This window comes from Centroberyx gerrardi, chromosome 5 (genome assembly GCF_048128805.1).
Source record: "Centroberyx gerrardi isolate f3 chromosome 5, fCenGer3.hap1.cur.20231027, whole genome shotgun sequence".
Lineage (NCBI taxonomy): Eukaryota > Metazoa > Chordata > Actinopteri > Beryciformes > Berycidae > Centroberyx > Centroberyx gerrardi.
Genome location: NC_136001.1, coordinates 12,516,885 through 12,534,229, shown reverse-complemented (window position 1 = coordinate 12,534,229; position 17,345 = coordinate 12,516,885). Strand labels below are relative to the sequence as shown.

The 17,345-nt window shown below is 40.8% G+C and overlaps 1 protein-coding gene across 1 annotated transcript in view; it reads left to right on the top strand.

Moving 5' to 3' along the window:
* tafa3a (TAFA chemokine like family member 3a) overlaps positions 1-13,655 on the top strand; it is a 68,747-nt gene extending 55,092 nt beyond the window's left edge. Inside the window, exons 3-5 of the mRNA XM_071903908.2 lie at positions 5,938-6,087; positions 6,975-7,099; positions 12,861-13,655. Of these exons, the coding sequence (XP_071760009.1) occupies positions 5,938-6,087; positions 6,975-7,099; positions 12,861-12,872 (287 nt within the window). The 3' untranslated portion in view covers positions 12,873-13,655. The remainder of the gene's footprint in view (positions 1-5,937; positions 6,088-6,974; positions 7,100-12,860) is intronic.
* The last annotated feature ends 3,690 nt before the right edge of the window (positions 13,656-17,345 follow it).

The window sequence follows — 17,345 nt, the reverse complement described above, 5'->3', positions numbered from 1 at the left end:
GAGTCTCCCCACCTGCCCACGCCACACCTGCCAGTCTCTCAGCTTTCCTGCCTGTCCACCTGCTCGCCACACATCTACCCGAGCTCCAGCCAGCCTGTTCGCTCGCCTGCTAACCCGCCAGCTTGTCTGCTCGTCAGCCAGCCCAGTCCGGATCATCTCCTCAACTCTGACCGGCTGCCTTCATTCCACTACACCCAATTCCAACCTCCAATAAACCTTTTTCCTTTTTCTCCTACCTATTTGTCCGTATCTGCATTTGGGTCCAAGAAAACAACCCCCTTAACACTTTTTAAAATAAAAAAGTGAAAGTCCTGCAGCATCTTGTGCAGACAACATGCTGCTAATTGAAAAAAACCCCAAAACAAAACCTCTATATACTGTGCGTATGCTTGTTATGAATACGATTAGCTTGTTTTAAGAACAGAGTAATACTCTTCCATTATACATTTTGAAACGATCAACAACACACTGGGCAGCACAAGCCATATTACTATGGCATGTGTTTGAAGTGGGTAACACACCCTGATGAGTTACTTTTAAAGAGTACCTTTGTAATGTAATTTGTTAATTTTAAGGGAAATAACAAAGTAAAGTAACTAATTTATTTTAAAAGTAACTTTCCCCAACACTGGTATCTTGTATGTCTTGTGTTTTCCGTTTACACTGTTTGTGAGGTCCTGTTATCCTCAAACAGTACAGCGCGGTGTCAGCATGTGGATCTGTATGTGTTGTAAGTTGTCAATTTGACTGTGGTTGACAAGTAGTTTCTGCACCATTGTCTCCATGACAAATAAATACATCAGAAATCCATAGCATTATACTTGGCAAATAAAGTATTTCTGAGTCTGATTCTGATATGTTGCAGACAGCGGTGAAGTCACCCTGTCAGCATCAGAATGAACATCATGCTTCTCTTTTTCATGTATCCCCTGCTCTATCTTTTGCTTGACTGGCCAGGTGAGGCAGATACACCCAGTCATGCAGTTGACAGTTAGAAGCCTGTGTTGCTTTTGATGCCTCCCTACCTACATTTTAGATCAATTGTGTGATTGCTGTGAAACCTGAAAACAACCTCTAGCTTCATGTAACGCATTTGATTAGTTCTGCAGAATGCAACGATGTGATATGGACAACAGGATACCACTTTACCCAGTGACTGGCATCAAGTTTCGGTACAGAAACGAATGTGCGGTGCCATCCCATAAGGGTTAGCAGACAGAGGTATTTCTCAAAAGCGATCTGAGCTGGAAAAGGCCCAATCCTGACAAATTACATCCTACTTTTGATTTACATGCAGCCTAGAAGAGTGGATTTGCAGAGTTAATTTTCAAAACGCTATACATCCATTTTAGAACAGATACATAGATCCATCCATACATACATATATACATGTACTCATTACCTAAAAAAATCAATCAATATCTCTAAAAGAGGAGGATCCAGTCTGTAGATCATTTAGTCAGTGGTATCATTTTGTCAACTATGGACTTAAATTACATAATGGCTTTCAGAAAGTATCATATATATATATATATATATATATATATATATATATAAATATATATATATATATTATTTTTTTTTATTTTTTTTTTTATTTAGTAATTTATTTTGTGAGAGTAGGTGCCACTCTTTTGATGGTGGATATCTCCTTTTGGAATAAGATTCATGCATGTATTATCGATGTAACTAGCAAAGTCAGGCCAACAGTGTTTTTCTGTAGAAAGTGAATATGACTGGCAGTTGTTGTTGAATTAAAGGAATGTTTAGCAATGTGTAAAAAAAACAAAAAAACAAAAACTCACTCCCTGTTGAATTCACAGATGTGTCTTGTTGCTTGACTCTCGCCGCCTTTATGTAATAGTTTCATAACATCAAAAAAAAAAAAGAAAATCATATGAGACACGTTTTTGAAAACACAAGGCCTATACCAAATGCATTGCGAATGCAAATTTCTCCATGAACAGATTTTATAAATAAACTCAGGGGAAATGGTTTTCTTTTTCCTGCCTGCCATTTGTCATCACGTTAGCAAACTTGTCATGGAAAACATGACATCAAGTCAGAGAGAGTGCACTGGGCAATGTGACAAGTAAAATCAGCAAATTGAAAGGAGAGTGCATCCTTCAAGTATTCCTTTTTTGTGTCAGAGGATTCACACATTGCAAAGTCTTATTTATAAATGGCCTATACCCTCACAAAAAAATGACAGGTTTATATTTTCCCTTTCAGATGTTCCCTACCAATCAGCATGAACCAATGCATGGTTCTGTCAAGTTCATAGTGTTTGACGCATAGTAGTTACACATGCAAATCGATGGAATTTGTTTTGAATAACTGACTGCTTATCATAATTATTTCTTTGTATCAGTTGCATTTAATCACCACTGGCTGAATTTAGGTTGATGCGTTTCTCTTAATGCAGCTGTTATACCACAGCCACATATTTATTGCTCAAAGGGGATATACTATTTTGGTACAGGGATTAGCCAGTATTTGATGAAACATACTTGCATTGTAGGATGGTGCTGCAGTGTCTTTATAATTTTGTGTTTGCATGAAAAAGAATAGCTGAAATCCATATTTTTTTCTGGACCGGTTTCTGTTTCTGTTTTGACGTGTGGACCAAATAAGTTTCTTAAATACATGTCAATGGTAAAATACCTTTTTGTTCGTATGTGTTCATGCAGATCCTTAGAAAAACAACAAGCCCAATCATTTATTCACTCTATTCATTCTACATTTACCAATACATAGGATTTGATGCAACTATCTCTTGTGCCATTAAACTAAGGTGAGTGCCTGCATAAAAACCTGGCTTCGAAATGGTGGTAGATTATGCCGAATCGCGCCCCTTTTTCCCTGTAGCAGCATTACTTATAACCAGCTCTTTGTGGATGCTGGTTGCATGTTGGCACTTATCAATCAGGGATCGATAAATATGATTGTAGAGTGGAGCGCTGTGCTTCAGAGTGGTATTGATTGGCTTAAGGGTTGGGCCTCACGCCAGTCCTCATTAGTGGTCTCTTCGTCCTTTCTCCCTTCTTTGTCTCTCTGTGTCTCTCTCTCATCTCTCCCTCCTGCTGATGTGGGTGCCTGGTGATTCTAACTGATGACAGTCCTAAGTGCTTTAAGTGAAACGTATTGATCACAGGTGTTGTGAACCATTTACACAGCTGCCTGGACACACACACGCCACATTGGAGAAAATGGACAGCTCCTCTCCTACATGCTACATGTTACATTTCACAAGCCTCACCCTCAGTCGCTACCTGCTTCCCTCCCCCTTGATATCACATGAAGAGCCTGTTTGTCACCATAAACAGGGTGACCTAGTGGTTAGACAGACCATTTCGCAGCTTGGTTAGTCACAGGTTCAATCCCCATCACAGCCAGTGTGTCTATACTTGTCAAGGTGTCCTTCAGCAAAACATTGACCAACTACCTGCTCCAGGGCGAAGACTCTGAGCCTTGAAATTCATACATGTATGTGTGTCTCAAAGGACAGGTGAAAGAAACAAATTCCTAATTACACTGTGTATAATATAAGGAGAGAGTGCTCTAAATAATTAATGATTATTCAATTAAATAATCGATTTCCCTAAAAAAAAACAGCCCTCTACCCTTAAAATGTCTTTCCCCAGTCTTTTTCCATGTACTTTCTGCTCCATTGTCTCTCACAACCGATCTCCAATACATGACAAGAGCAGTCGGCAAACAGTTCATGGCTGTTTCCACTTATATGGATAGTTACCAGCTAGGGCTGACCGCCGCGCCCTGGTCTCTGACCTCTTGTCCTGCCCACACTGCATGGTGGTTTTGGGTCCGGCCCCAGAGTCCGTGACCTTGGCCAGCAACCCCAGTTTTAATCAGCAGTTCACCCAGGTCTCTCTCCACACACGCAGCCCCAGCCAGCCGCTTCCTGCACCTTAATGAGTCGGGAGTCCCAGGCCAGACCGAGCCTCAGCCCGTACTGTAGCTCTCTTCCCTCCTTTCACACCACAAATAGCAGAGTGGGCGTACTTAGGGCAAAGCTACAGCCAATGAACCACATCACTTCACAAGACATGGTTGAGGAGATTTTAGAGGCTTCGGGTTTGATGGCTCTCCCTTGACTCAGTATATCTGTTTTTGCCAGTTAATTCCATTAACTGGTAAACAATTCAATTTTGAAGGAAGAAACGATAAATGTTATGTTATTGCCTGTTTTGTGGTCTTTTTTTTAACGCTGCCTTGTTGAAATCGGCTTAAGTGCTTTCTAGATATCGGCACCAAAGGCATGTTATTTGTTTTCTCTTATAATCAACTAATTCAGAATGATTGTCTTTGCTCTTCTTCTGCACCTCTAGTAATTGCCTATTGTCCACACGCAGCTATCTCTTAAACAAAGTTTGAATATTCTACCCAAGCAATTCCAACTTTTGAAATTAACTTTGACCGGGGGCGTGCTTGTGGCTTAAAGATAATCACATCAAGGGCAAGGACCCTGACCTGTTTATGCATCAGTAAGTTTCTGTGAGGTGGAAAGCACTCAATCGGCAATTGTTGTCTTGCCTTTTGTGGGAATGTGAATAGCACCTTATTGATTGGAAGCAAAATGTTTTTAATGTTGTAGATGAGATTTCTGGATTGCTAACTAATGGGAAGATGGAAGCTCACTTCAATCTATTTTCAAGTCAAGTTCCAAATTGAAAATCTTTACAGGGATAATTAAGGCTTATCTGAAAAGAACGCTGAAACTTTCCAATGTTTTTTAATTTTTTTTTTTTTTCACCCATCCAACCCTGACTATTATGTGTAAATACACAGCACTCTTAGAATGGAGATGAGTCTATGCAGAAAAGTAATGAATATAAAATAGAGAGCCGTATTGATATTTGATCTAATTTAATGGGAATGAAAAAGATGTCCATGTAATTGTAAATGTAATGTACTTTCGCCTAAATAAGCAGTTTATAAGCAGATGTTAATCAAATGCGTTTCTAGTAGTATGTGTGTTTGTTGTTTTGTTTATATGCTTTATTCATAAGCCAATGGGGGAATTCTTTTTTTGACCTCTGGTTGGGGCGCAGGGTGAGCGGGTTAAGTATCTTGCTCAAGGATACTCTGACAGATACGGCCACACTGGGGATCAAACCTTGGCCCCTCCAACTGGGAGACGACCTGGATTTCAAGTAGCCGTTGTGTTCGGCTGTTTCAAACAAGACTGTATTGAGAAATTATTCAAATGCCCTCATAGGACTCCAACCAAAGGAGGCGCGGAAACACCATTGAGCCCTGTTCAACCATCTTCAGAGCTACATTTATACTTTGGATTAATGATTTAGCACTTGCCTGTGTGAGCATCACAATAGACAAAATAGAAATCTCTCTTACTGTATGATGCATCTCTATTGACCATTTTCCCACCACTGCGTATATTGTACTGTATGTAGCACTCTCATCTTTAAAAACAGGCTCCTTGGCTCTCTATGCATAATACATAACTGGTTGGCAAGGAAAGCTCCGGTATACTGAACACTCTAAGCATGAACATTGGAGATTCATATGGGAAGTGAGTTGCAGACTTATTCGCTCGCCAGTAACGATGCCTTTTCTAGCATAGTTCATCCACTTCAACCCAGGCCTCCACTGAGTTTTTTTAAGGTCAATATTTAGACGAGTCTGATGATGCACTGTATGTGTTTCCTGCTCCATTACCGCAAAACATTGTATGGCGCTGTTTTGTTTGTCTCGGGGATCAGGATTCATCGGCACTCGCGGGGCTTCACAAGACGAATAATCTAAGAATCAATATACATAACAGAAAAGTAGCATTCAGTGTGTAATAATCACATAATTACACAGCTCTACTGGTTATTGTCATTGTGTTGTTGTTGTGCTTGAGAAATGTCAACAAAGGTGCATTCTAACCGTCGTCTGTCTCTGTGTCTCCAGTGCATGTGAAAGCGGGAACCTGCGAGGTAATTGCTGCGCACCGCTGCTGCAACAAGAACAAGATCGAAGAGAGATCCCAGACTGTCAAGTGCTCCTGCTTTCCTGGACAGGTGGCGGGAACAACAAGAGCCGCTCCATCTTGTGTGGACGGTATGGCAGGCTTCTTATTATATTTTTTGGTAATGATTTGAAACTGACTTTTGATTAGGGTAGAAAAGCAGTATGGCACATACAAACTGTCACACTTGTCACTGTGCTTCTGGTACCGGTACTTTTTTTCAAAATAGAATTATTTGGCTATGAGTGATTTATTGAAAAAAAAAAACAATGCTGAGATTTTTTCGTGATCCTGCTGAAGTGTTTCCCCGCAGGCTTTACAATCTTTTAAATCAAATCGCCCACCAGTTCATCCATTCACCCCTTTGCCTTTTGCTGGCTGTGAGGCCACACCAGACCTTGTGTTCAGCGGAGTAGAGAGGAGGCCAGGTCATTTAATATCATGTCAACTGCGGCCTCTGTTACAGGTGAATCGATCCCTATCTCCTCTTTTCACTATAATGGCTCTGACAGGGGCTTCCTGTATTTTGACAGTCGTCTCTCCGCTTTAGAAATGTCAAGGGAAGCTGGCTCTCTCCCTGTAGGCCTCCTCAGAGCAACTTAAGACCTTGACGCTCCAACCGCTGCTGCTCGCTTTATTACCCCTCCTACACACACACACACATGCGGCCCGACTCACACGGCTCGCACCTGCTCACAACACTCAGCGGCTTGACATTGACCCACGCCCTGTAATTCACTCCTGAAAACACACTGGGGCAGCAGTGACGGGTCTCTGCTGTCAGCCAGAGATCAAAAGAGGCTCTCTTCACTCTCTCTGACATGTTGTATAGCAACAGGAAGCTTTTTGTGGGTTCACTTGTTGTTGCTTCAGCCTGAGCAGAACCACGGCTCTTCTTGAACTCTTGCAAAGGGCACACTGTTTGTTAATTACGTGCATTCCACTTTGACTATATTCCTCCTTTTTTTCCCCCACACAGCATCCATAGTTGCACAGAAGTGGTGGTGCCAGATGCATCCCTGCATGGATGGGGAAGAGTGTAAAGTGTTGCCAGATCTGAAAGGATGGAGCTGCAGTACAGGAAACAAAGTAAAGACAACCAAGGTGGGTGAGAAACATTGTTTGAGTGTAGTTAACTACATATTTATTCACATTTGCATTGTTGGCAGCAGACACTCTTACTCAGAATGACTTACAATGAGCCGCAACAGTAGAATATGCTTAAATTCATAGATTGGCAACATTAAAAGCAGCCAACAGCAAGGAGTGCAAGGGCCAGTGCCCCGACAATAGATGTAACAAAACATTACCGCGACCCTCGAATGATCATGTAAGATGGAGGCGTGCTAGAGAAGTGCTTGGAAGAGAAATAAGAGAAGCTAAGGAGAGAGGTGGAGAGGATTTTTTTCTCTGTTTCTTCAGATAAGAGCATATCAGAGCGAGTAGAGAGGGAGGATATGGAGAAGAGGATGTGATTCACAGGGGAGAGTCAGTGAGGCCATTCTTATTTTGCATTTGTTTTGTGGAAGTTTGACTAAATTCAATTCTTAGTATTTTATTTCAGTTGCTAATTTTCTTTAGCCAAGTAGTTTAGGCAGTTAATTACAAATTAGATTTTTCAAACAGTTCCTACATGAATACAAAACTCCTCAAAAGCTTTTATAGCTCAAGTGTGTCTTTATCAAGCCTTAATTGTCTTCTCAGGTTTTGTGTGTGTGACCTGAGACACATCATTCAATTAGCAATGTGACTTTGTGTCATTCAAAAGAGATGTGCTTTTAAAGTTATATTTTTTGTATCATGAAAATTTTCCATAATGTAGTATGGCTGTAGACAAACTGTTTTTTAAAGGTAGTTTTACTCTGGAAAACCATATTATTTTTAGGAGAATTAAATTGTTAAACTTCTTTCACTGTTAAGTAATTAGTAGTTTAGTAAAATATAATTTGATGTCTATGCTACTGCTGCTAGTATCCTCATCAACAATCATTGAATATTACATCAGCTTTTTCATCATGCTCACTGAGTTTTTTTTTTTTTTTTTTTTAGAGAGAATCCAATTACAAAGCAGAATATTTAGTAACAAGATTATTCATGAATATACATGATATGCCACATTAATATATGCAACAAGACATTTATCCTGTTTCAGCATAGACCTACTGCATAATTTCAAAATGAGCGGAATTGCAAGGTTGAAAGAACATGTCAGATCTGTTCTCTTGAAGATAATAAGATCAAAAATCACTCTTTCTGTTGAGAACAAAAAATGTGTGATGCTGTAAATATAGAAGCAGTATTGTCATGAGACCCGTAATTCTCAGTTGGTAGTTTATGTGAGATTTGAAATATGTAAAGTACACATGACAACTTTGTAGACGTAAAATCAATTAGCTTTTGTTTAATACACCAGATTGTACAGCAGCGTCTTAACTGGTACAAATTGGAAAACATACCCTTTGAGGAATCATATAGTGCAGCAGCCCAGTGCCGGTGCTTGCACAGAAAAACAACTGACGTGTATCCATCTGACTCACTTGCTTTTGGCGCAAGGATGAGAGAGCGGGCTTGGGTCGGGTCCTGCCTTTGAAAAGTCAGCGCAGGCTTGGGTATTACTTCAAAAGTGCCAGTGAGAAGCAAAACAAAGGCAGGCAGAGGGAGGTAAAAGACAAAGAAAAACAAACAAACAAAAACCCCTCCAGGAAGCCAAATCGTCAAGTAGGATGTGCTAAAGCGGGGCGGGAGGGCTCCGGCTGTACTACTTCCAGAGATTAATAGAGGTTATCTGGACGTGTGTTTTGGGTTTCAGGGTGTGGTAGACCTGAAGTGGATGGGAGGCAGGGGGGCTCCGGGGTGACACAGTGGGCCCTCAGCCATCCATCACGGCCCAGTGTTTGACTCACCAAACGCCTGTACTTGAGCTGCCTCTTCCATTATTCATGGTTACAGGAGGCCTGGACGAAGCAGAGCTTTTTATTTTAGCCGGGTTAATAATTCATGCCCCCTCACACAGCCGCGGGAAAGCAGAGAGAGGCAGAGACAAGCAGGGGTCCAGGTGGCTAGTAGAACCCGTCAGAACCTCGACTCTTTTTTTGATTTGGGAGTCTGCGGGGGTCCCTACATGCTCCCTGCCCCGGCGCCTCCTGCAGAGAGCCAGCGAGGGAGGGTCAGTGTATGCTAGAGGGCTTTGTGCCGCAGCTTCCTGCAAAATTAACATGGTCCTGAGAAACAGGTGGCTGTGGTAAGGATAAGCCGAAGGATCAGGGGCTCAGGTTGGTTATGAGTTCTGTGGCCTCGGTATAATGACGGTCTCTGTAGGGTTTTGCTCTCCAATTGAAATCACAACACCTGGGAAAAGTGACACCTGCTCTTGCAAAACAACTTTTAGAACACTGAACGCTTGGTTCTCTTTGAAGGATAGTAGATAAACAAAATCCTTGGTTGATAACAAAAAAAAGATAATTATTTCACAGACTGGATTCTCAAAATTTTAGAAATATTAAAAGATAGACTTCACTTTCCCCCCCTCAAAATGGATATATACTGTAGCGTTATGTAAACAAATTCTTCAGTCGCACACTATACAGTAGGCCTACTATAAATCCTTTCTTTTTTTTTTTTGTGTCCAACCGTGACATTGTTGATAAAAAATGATGGTGTCGTTTCACCTCATGATAAAGTCACATCAATAAATCAGACGCCTTAAACCCCTGCGGGGCCCGCAGACAACTTCAGTCATTCCCTCTTTCTCCCCATGTCAAAGAGCAGCTAGTTTTATAGTCCTGCTGGTAATGTCAGGAATTATAACCCCAGCAGCTCCTGCTTTTCACTTCCTATCAATCAGAGGGCAGAAGGCAAAAGAACCATGCAGCCTTTCCACTTGAAAGGTGCTATGAAGCTCATGGAGAATGTGTGGAGTGTTGGTGATGGATGGCTGTCTGAGGCGGATTTGTTTTCAAAGACATAATGAAAACGACCTTGCGATTTACTGTACTGCGTGTTATAATGTGTATAGGGTATGTAATCTTGCTTCCACATGTACTGCCTCAGCATGAAAACAGGTTGCCTCATACTGAACTATACAGTGTGTTTGAATAGACCGTGGTAATAGCATTAAATGCAGCAGTGTGAACTGTGAACACCGACCCTCCTGCTGTTTCAAACAAGATTTTCTGTATGAAGTTGGCAAGACTCACAAGTGTTGGTGAGGGTTAATCTGCAGATCCTTCAGTATAAACTTTGTAAGCTGTTCACCAGCTGTGTCCCCAGCCCATTCCTCAAACCGAGGCACGAGCCTAACAGATATATAGTATATGCAAATAGCCCTTGAGCTCAAGGTATTGTGCGTGGCGGAGGATTTGGAGCTGTGTGAAATCAAGTGTCTTTCAAAGTGGTTTAAGAAAAACTGGCGCTTGTGGTTTCAATTTGCCACAAAATCAGTTTTTTGTCATTTTTTTTGCCCAACACCAAAAACAATGTAGCTCACCAAAACCAAAGATAATGCAACTGAAATTGAACCAAGCCGACTGCATGTTACTTTCTATTTATATTGTCAGACAAATATGTGTTGTGTGATAAAGAGATAAAGATTTTAATAGTTAAAGGGCTGAAAGATAGTGTGAGACATCTCTATCAATAAGTGTGGTCGATGGATGGCCTGGAAAGAAGCGCTAAATCATTCTATCGACCATCGATTTGTGTCTTATGGCCCATTAAGACATGGCTGGAGGCTGAAATTGACCGTCAATTTGGGATTTTGGGGCAACAGTGAAGACTGTGAAATAATCTCCTCTGTACGATCAGGCAGACAGAGTGAAGGATCAGAGGTGATCAGATCTTTATTGCTTTATCTGGCTAATGATAAGGATAGTATATACACACACACATACACAAACACACGCATGCGTTCAATGCTTCTCCATCAAAGGTAGGGTCTTAGTTTGTTTGTCAATGGGACTTTGAACCTAGAGCTGACCAGTCAAGTGCAGTCTTTCATCCTGAAACAGCTTAAGCATCAAACCCTTAGGAGCTACCTTCTGTTCTCCTGATTCCCTTTGTGTGTTTACCCACTGATAACCCTCACAGTGACAGCCACAGCACCCTGGCATGCTAATTGCTTGGACAAGGTTTCACTGAGCTTTCCATTTTTTGTTTTTTCTGCCTGTTTTTAAATGTTACTGTCTAGTTTCGTCCTTCAGCGCTGAATGCTTTTTATCTGCCTGAAGTGTTTTATCCCGTCCCCTTCTCCCTCATGAGGTGAATTTCCTCTCTCCAAGCTGTCCTTGTAATTAAGATTTTGTTCTTAATTGACCTTCTTTTACATTAAAAAAAGACAACTAAGCTCAGAGCATAACGCATGTGGAAAATAGAAATCTGTACTATAACAATAATTAGCACACAGATGTAACTTGTAAATGCATAACATTTGGTGTAATCACCATTTTGGGTTGATTCTGAATCATGGCATCCATACAGTAGCTCCAAAATGCTGCTGCCAACAGAAATATGCCGGAGGCCATGGTTGATAAAGTTTGTCTCTGCCAATACTATGACAAAATAACTTGGCATAACTTCTTATATGAATGTATGTGGCTGCCTTAGTTCTACAGCCTGCTGCTACCACTGTAGCGCGACCAAATAGTTTCCATATTCTCTCTCACTCCCACGATTCCTGAGGATTGCCATGTTGAAGTGAAGATTAAATTGTGCCTCCCCAAACAGCGAGCACTGCGTCTTCTGTCGCAATGCTTGAATCTTTCTCTTGGAAGTGTGGCAGGGTGGGGCGAACACCTCGTCGGCTTAGACAATTGAATCCCTGCCAACTGCTAATTGAATGACAGTAATGGGTGCGAATATTCAGACAGCAACACTTGTATTTGTATGTGTGTGTGTGTGTGTGTGTGTGTGCGTGTGTGAGCTGACCCCTCTGATAGCACCTCCTGCGTCAGAGGGCAAGTCAAAAAGTTACTTGTGTTCCACTTTTAAAGGGCAAGCCGACAAACAGAGGACAACGTTCACCTTCGAGAGTATTTATAGAACAATGCTAAAAGTAAGAGCGGTACCAACTGTATCCTGTTACAATCCATTAGATTAATATTCATGAAAATGCCGGAGAATACTTATGCCAGCAGAATGCCATCATGAATAATAATAGCCGCCATGTTCTTATGGAAATCATCAGCGTTATATACATTGCATTGCGTCTGACTTCTAGCAGTTCACTGTCTCTCCCATTGATACAATATAACTAGTATTATTCCACCAAAGAGATGTGAATGAAGGACATGCCAACTGGGAATTTAAACACCTTTAACATGTGATACTTTTGACCTATAGATGTCTGCCATTGTTAGATGTGCGGCAACAAAATAAGAGATTTATTCCACCATTTGAAAAAAGTGCCACCTACTCTTAGAAATGATTGATAGCATAAAGAAGTAAATTATGGTACTTTGTAAAGGATAGTAGGTCATTTAAGTCAATGTTGACAAAATGATAACACTTGTAGGCAGGATCTTCTATATTTTAAAGCGGATATTTAATCATAAGCTTTGGGAAATTCTTTTTTTTTTTCAAACTGGATTGGATTTTTAGTTTTGAAATAAAATGCTACAGCTCTTCAACTTAGCCAAAGATGGATCTATTGGAATGAGTAAGTAGATGTAATTATTACACTACTCTCCCAGTGGGTGCGTGTCGTACTGTAAGTCAGACAGCACTGGTTTTGAGAGTGTTACCACTGCTGTGTGTCATCATTAATAAGTCAAATCCCTTTTTATGCTTAGCATCCATTCGTGTCGCTGACACAAATTCCTCTTATTCTGTTTCCTAACTCAGATTTCTTTTTTTTCCCTCTCCCATCTAGGTCACCCGATAGTCCTGTTTCCAGGATAACCTTGTTTGGAACCAGACGTCGTTTCCCTGACCGCCACCATAGGACTTCTGGATATGATGTGTTTTGAGGATTGGTGGAAACCAGGGACCAATGAGGACAAAAATCACTGACATTCCACTGAACATATGGAGAAAGATGACCAGGGGATATCATATGAGACTACATATCCAAAAAGGACTACTGCTTTCAGATCCAGCATCAACAGTAGCTGTCTCTGAACTGTACTGCCCACCAAATTTCTCTTTGTATTATAGTTTTATTCCTATGGACTAGAAGACTCAACCCCGAAGCTATTTACTGAGTGAATGACTGTGGATTACACAAGAAAGAAACACCCTTAAAACAAAACCATGTGACGTGAAATTTTTGTGTTATTTTTTTGCCACAGAGAGCCGCAGGACTCTTGATGCATATCTATGTTGAAGATCTAGTGAGATCATAAGCATTTTCATTCCTTTTAGCCTTATGAAGCAGATATCTCTTCTTTTTAAGGTTTTGTTGATTTGAAACTATCAAGTGTTTGGCTTTCTTATGTTTGTTGGAACATCAAGTCGTCTTTTCAAAGGCTTGGTACATCAAAACGCGATGCCACAACAATAAAATGCAGAAATAATGTAATGATGTTTGACAAGGAGTCACCAGGGGTCAACACAGCAGTTTAAAATGACACAAGCTCAATTCTGCCAAACTGTTTTAATGGTATCTGTTGTTTTCAAAGCCTGGTGACTAACATTGATTACAAATGTCAGTATTATCTCAATAAATCTATCTCAATGGATATCACAGAATGGAAAGTTTCTGTTTTTACACTGTCAGTATTAACGCTCTTTGTATGTCTGTCTATAATGCTGTATTAGCAGGAGCTGCTGGGACTCACAATTAGCTAGTCAAGCAAATAAATTGAAAGAGAAGGAGGAAGAAGAGAAGTCAGAGATAATCAAGGTTGTGTTCATGATGGAACTGAAAATGTGAAAATCAGCAAATGCAGAAATAGACTGTGTTCCGAAACACAAAGGGAAAATCTCATGGCAACGTTTCTTAAAATGAGCAGACTTCCCCACAAGCCACCTGAATTCTTGTCCACAGAGAGACTGATAATTAACTAACAACCCTAAGCCTATGATTCATTTCAAAAACTAAATGTTGTCATTATCCAAGCCTGCATTTACTGTATGGTTGTTAAATGAATGTCCCCCGTCATCCACAAAGATGTTCTATGTTTTTTTTTGTCTGAGTGATTTCCTGTTAGGCGCTGCCTGTAAGAAATCCCAAAAGCGTTGTTAGCGCATGTCATTAAAAGCTTACAGAAAATAAACCGTCCCAGGGATTCAGGCCGTGCAGCGGTGAGCGGGGGGTGGGGTGGGGGACTGACGACGGACGGCGACGGAAACCAAAACGCAAAAGGAGCAGGATTAGTTCGCCCTGGCGGCCATGCTGTTTGTGTTGCCTGCCACCGTAATCTGCGGGGGCCAAGGGCGAATGACACGTCGCTCCATTTTGACACGGATATATGCCGTGGCTATTATCATTACTGATATCCTTATCAACATGCAGCTCCATTCCCCTCCCTGTGGAAACCAAACACAGGTTAGAGGCAGGCGGCTCCAAGGAGGCGGAGAGATAGGCAGGGAACAGGTGGAGATGTATTTATATTTCACCCGCATATGACATTTTCACCTCAGGGACAAGAAACTATATAATATGGGGCCCTTGCTCTGATGTGATAATAAGGAACATTTCTGAAATGTAAATTCACAGTATGCCTGTCATGGTTATGATTCCAAGACACACATCCATCCGCATACCATCTGTGTAAGAAGCGCAATCAAAGAATTTCTAGAAATCTTGCTGAGTCGGGTTTTTACAAAAAGAGAAGATTGTTTCTAACTTACATAAATCAACAGCCAAGCAGATAACCCTTTAGTGGAGTGCAGAGGTGTCTAGACTCCAAGCAAGCCAGTAGCTTTATGGGGAATTTCATATTTTGTAAGTCGATTTTCTTCAGTAATTGAAACAGTGCATTCACTACAGAATGCTCCTTATAATGAACATAATTAATTAAGCAAAAATGTAGAAGACATGCTCCCAAAGATCAGACCCGAGGGACCGGCGCTATAGGGGAGGGTGGAGAGGCCTCCTACACTTATGATCCAGGTTGCCTCGTGTTTGGTTAGAAATCATTAAATTACAGTAATGAGTAATTTCTCATTCCTGCATGCAATCCGCCGGAGACCACCATGGATTTAATAAAGAGCTGGCGATGAATTACAAACACTGAACGGCTGAGAAAAGGCTACGTGATTATACAGAGTAATTCAAAAGTGCATTAATAAAACAATACAGAAACATTCCTAAATCATTTGAGATAAAGGCTATTTGCATAATTCATTAAGATTAATCAGACCGGCAATCCACCGCAGCGCTCCAAGGAAGAGAGAGAGAAGACATGAATCCAATCCCCTGGAAAAACCCTTTCAATCTACAAACAATGATACAAATCTACCCTTGGATCGTAGAATTAACCTCTGTGCACTTTATAGCCCCCACAGTGCTGAAACACAATCCTTCAGTCATTCACCTTTATGCGCGCCAATTTTCCATTAATATTGAAATGTCTTTTCATACCATGGTTCCTCTGGGTTTTGCTGCTGTGGCATAAAAGACCTTCACAAAAGTTGAATGGAAATGAGTTTGGTGTGTTTTTTGAATACCGCTGTTGTGAATCTGAACGCTGGCTGCCTGTGTGTTTTTTTATGTGCCGCTTTTGACTTGCCGTTTCATTCTCTGCAGCAAAATGGGTCAGGCAGGACACACTGTGGGACGAGTTTGGCAGTGGTCACGGATCACATGGATGAGTCACCTGTTGTGCTGTGAGAGACCACCTGTAACCACAGCTGATCCTCACCCAAGTCATGTTGTCCATCACCGCAGAGTTCGGCTGCTATGGGCTTTTGCAGGCCGATACGACATCACATACTTTTAGACTGAAGCTGCTGATAGGTGATATTTGTGTGTCAGATATAGGTGAAATTTGACCATTTTCATGAGAAAAGATTCCTAAAAAAATCAGGTTTTCGGTGTTTCCCCCAGAACTGTATTCTGAAAAACCTCATTTACCGCATTTAGAGGGACACTAAAACTCTTCATTGTAACCCATATGATATACACTCACTGGCCAAAATAATTGGAACACCAGTTTTCCATAAAACATAAAAGAGCTGCCATATGTTTGTTAAGCAAAACCTGCAGCCCCTTGTTCCTAATCTGATTATCTACGCTGTTTTATGACAATTCAACTCATGTGCAACTTTTAGATTATGGCTTGGTTTTTTGATGAGCAAGACAATTAATCATAATTGACAGTTAATCATATTATTATCAAATAATAATAATGAATCAAATGTTGATATTTTGCCAATAATCAGTGTTCCTGGTGTCCCAATTATTGTGGCCAGTGAGTGTATATATACATATATATATAACCCATACTAATGAAACTGTGTTAGGTGGGTTAGCAGCTCCTTAAGGCAAGGTGAGGCAGGTTTCAGTGCAGGTCTTACAGACTGACACTCCTGAAGCTGTTCAGTAAAATACTCCCACACCTCACTTGAATGATTTCTCCGGTCAGCCATCTGAAATAAAAATAATAGTAGTAAAATGATATTCGCAAGCTGCAGTCAGGGAGGAACATCCATCATATTGGAGGTGGATGACATTGACTGGCCAATATCTGAGTTTTAATAAAAGGTCAATACCGGACCGTACTGAATACTGAATACTGAATACTGAGCAAACCAATATCGGTCTAACCCTGCTGCAGACTTACAGTTTTCTATCTAGTATTTCTCTTTTTCGCTTTTTGTTGAGGTATACCCCAAATTTATTAAGATAAAGGAACAGCTGAATATGAAATTAAGAGCAGTAACAACCAATTTGTGTTGTCGGCTTATCTGATGTAAACGAGATAGCAATCAGAGGACAGTGGAGACAAATGTCTTTACTTCTCCCGCAAAAACACAACAATGCACATTTAGATCTAAATCAAGGAAGGTCTTGCACGTTAAGAAATCTGCACACCGAAAAAAAAAGCTCTCAGTTACACAAACACCATCTGGTAGGTTTGCCGGGGCTTTATCTTGACAGGATGAATTAGTTTGAAAAACTGTCAGATACACCAAGCAAAATTAGATTTTCTCATTTCATAATGAAAGCTGACAGAGTGTAATGAAAAACCACTCGATCTTGAAAACACCCAAGATGAACTGTAAAAGTCTGCCTGGAAAAACTTCCCCCGCTTGTATATCTAATTGTGTTGTTCTCTCCGTTTTCAATATCTGTGGTATTTTCCGTCTCTAAATTGGATGTTCTAATTCACTTTGGGTCGGAGTTTGATGTTATTTCTGACGGCTGTTTGTGTTATTCTCGTCAACCATAAGCAGTTTATTTTGAAGTGAG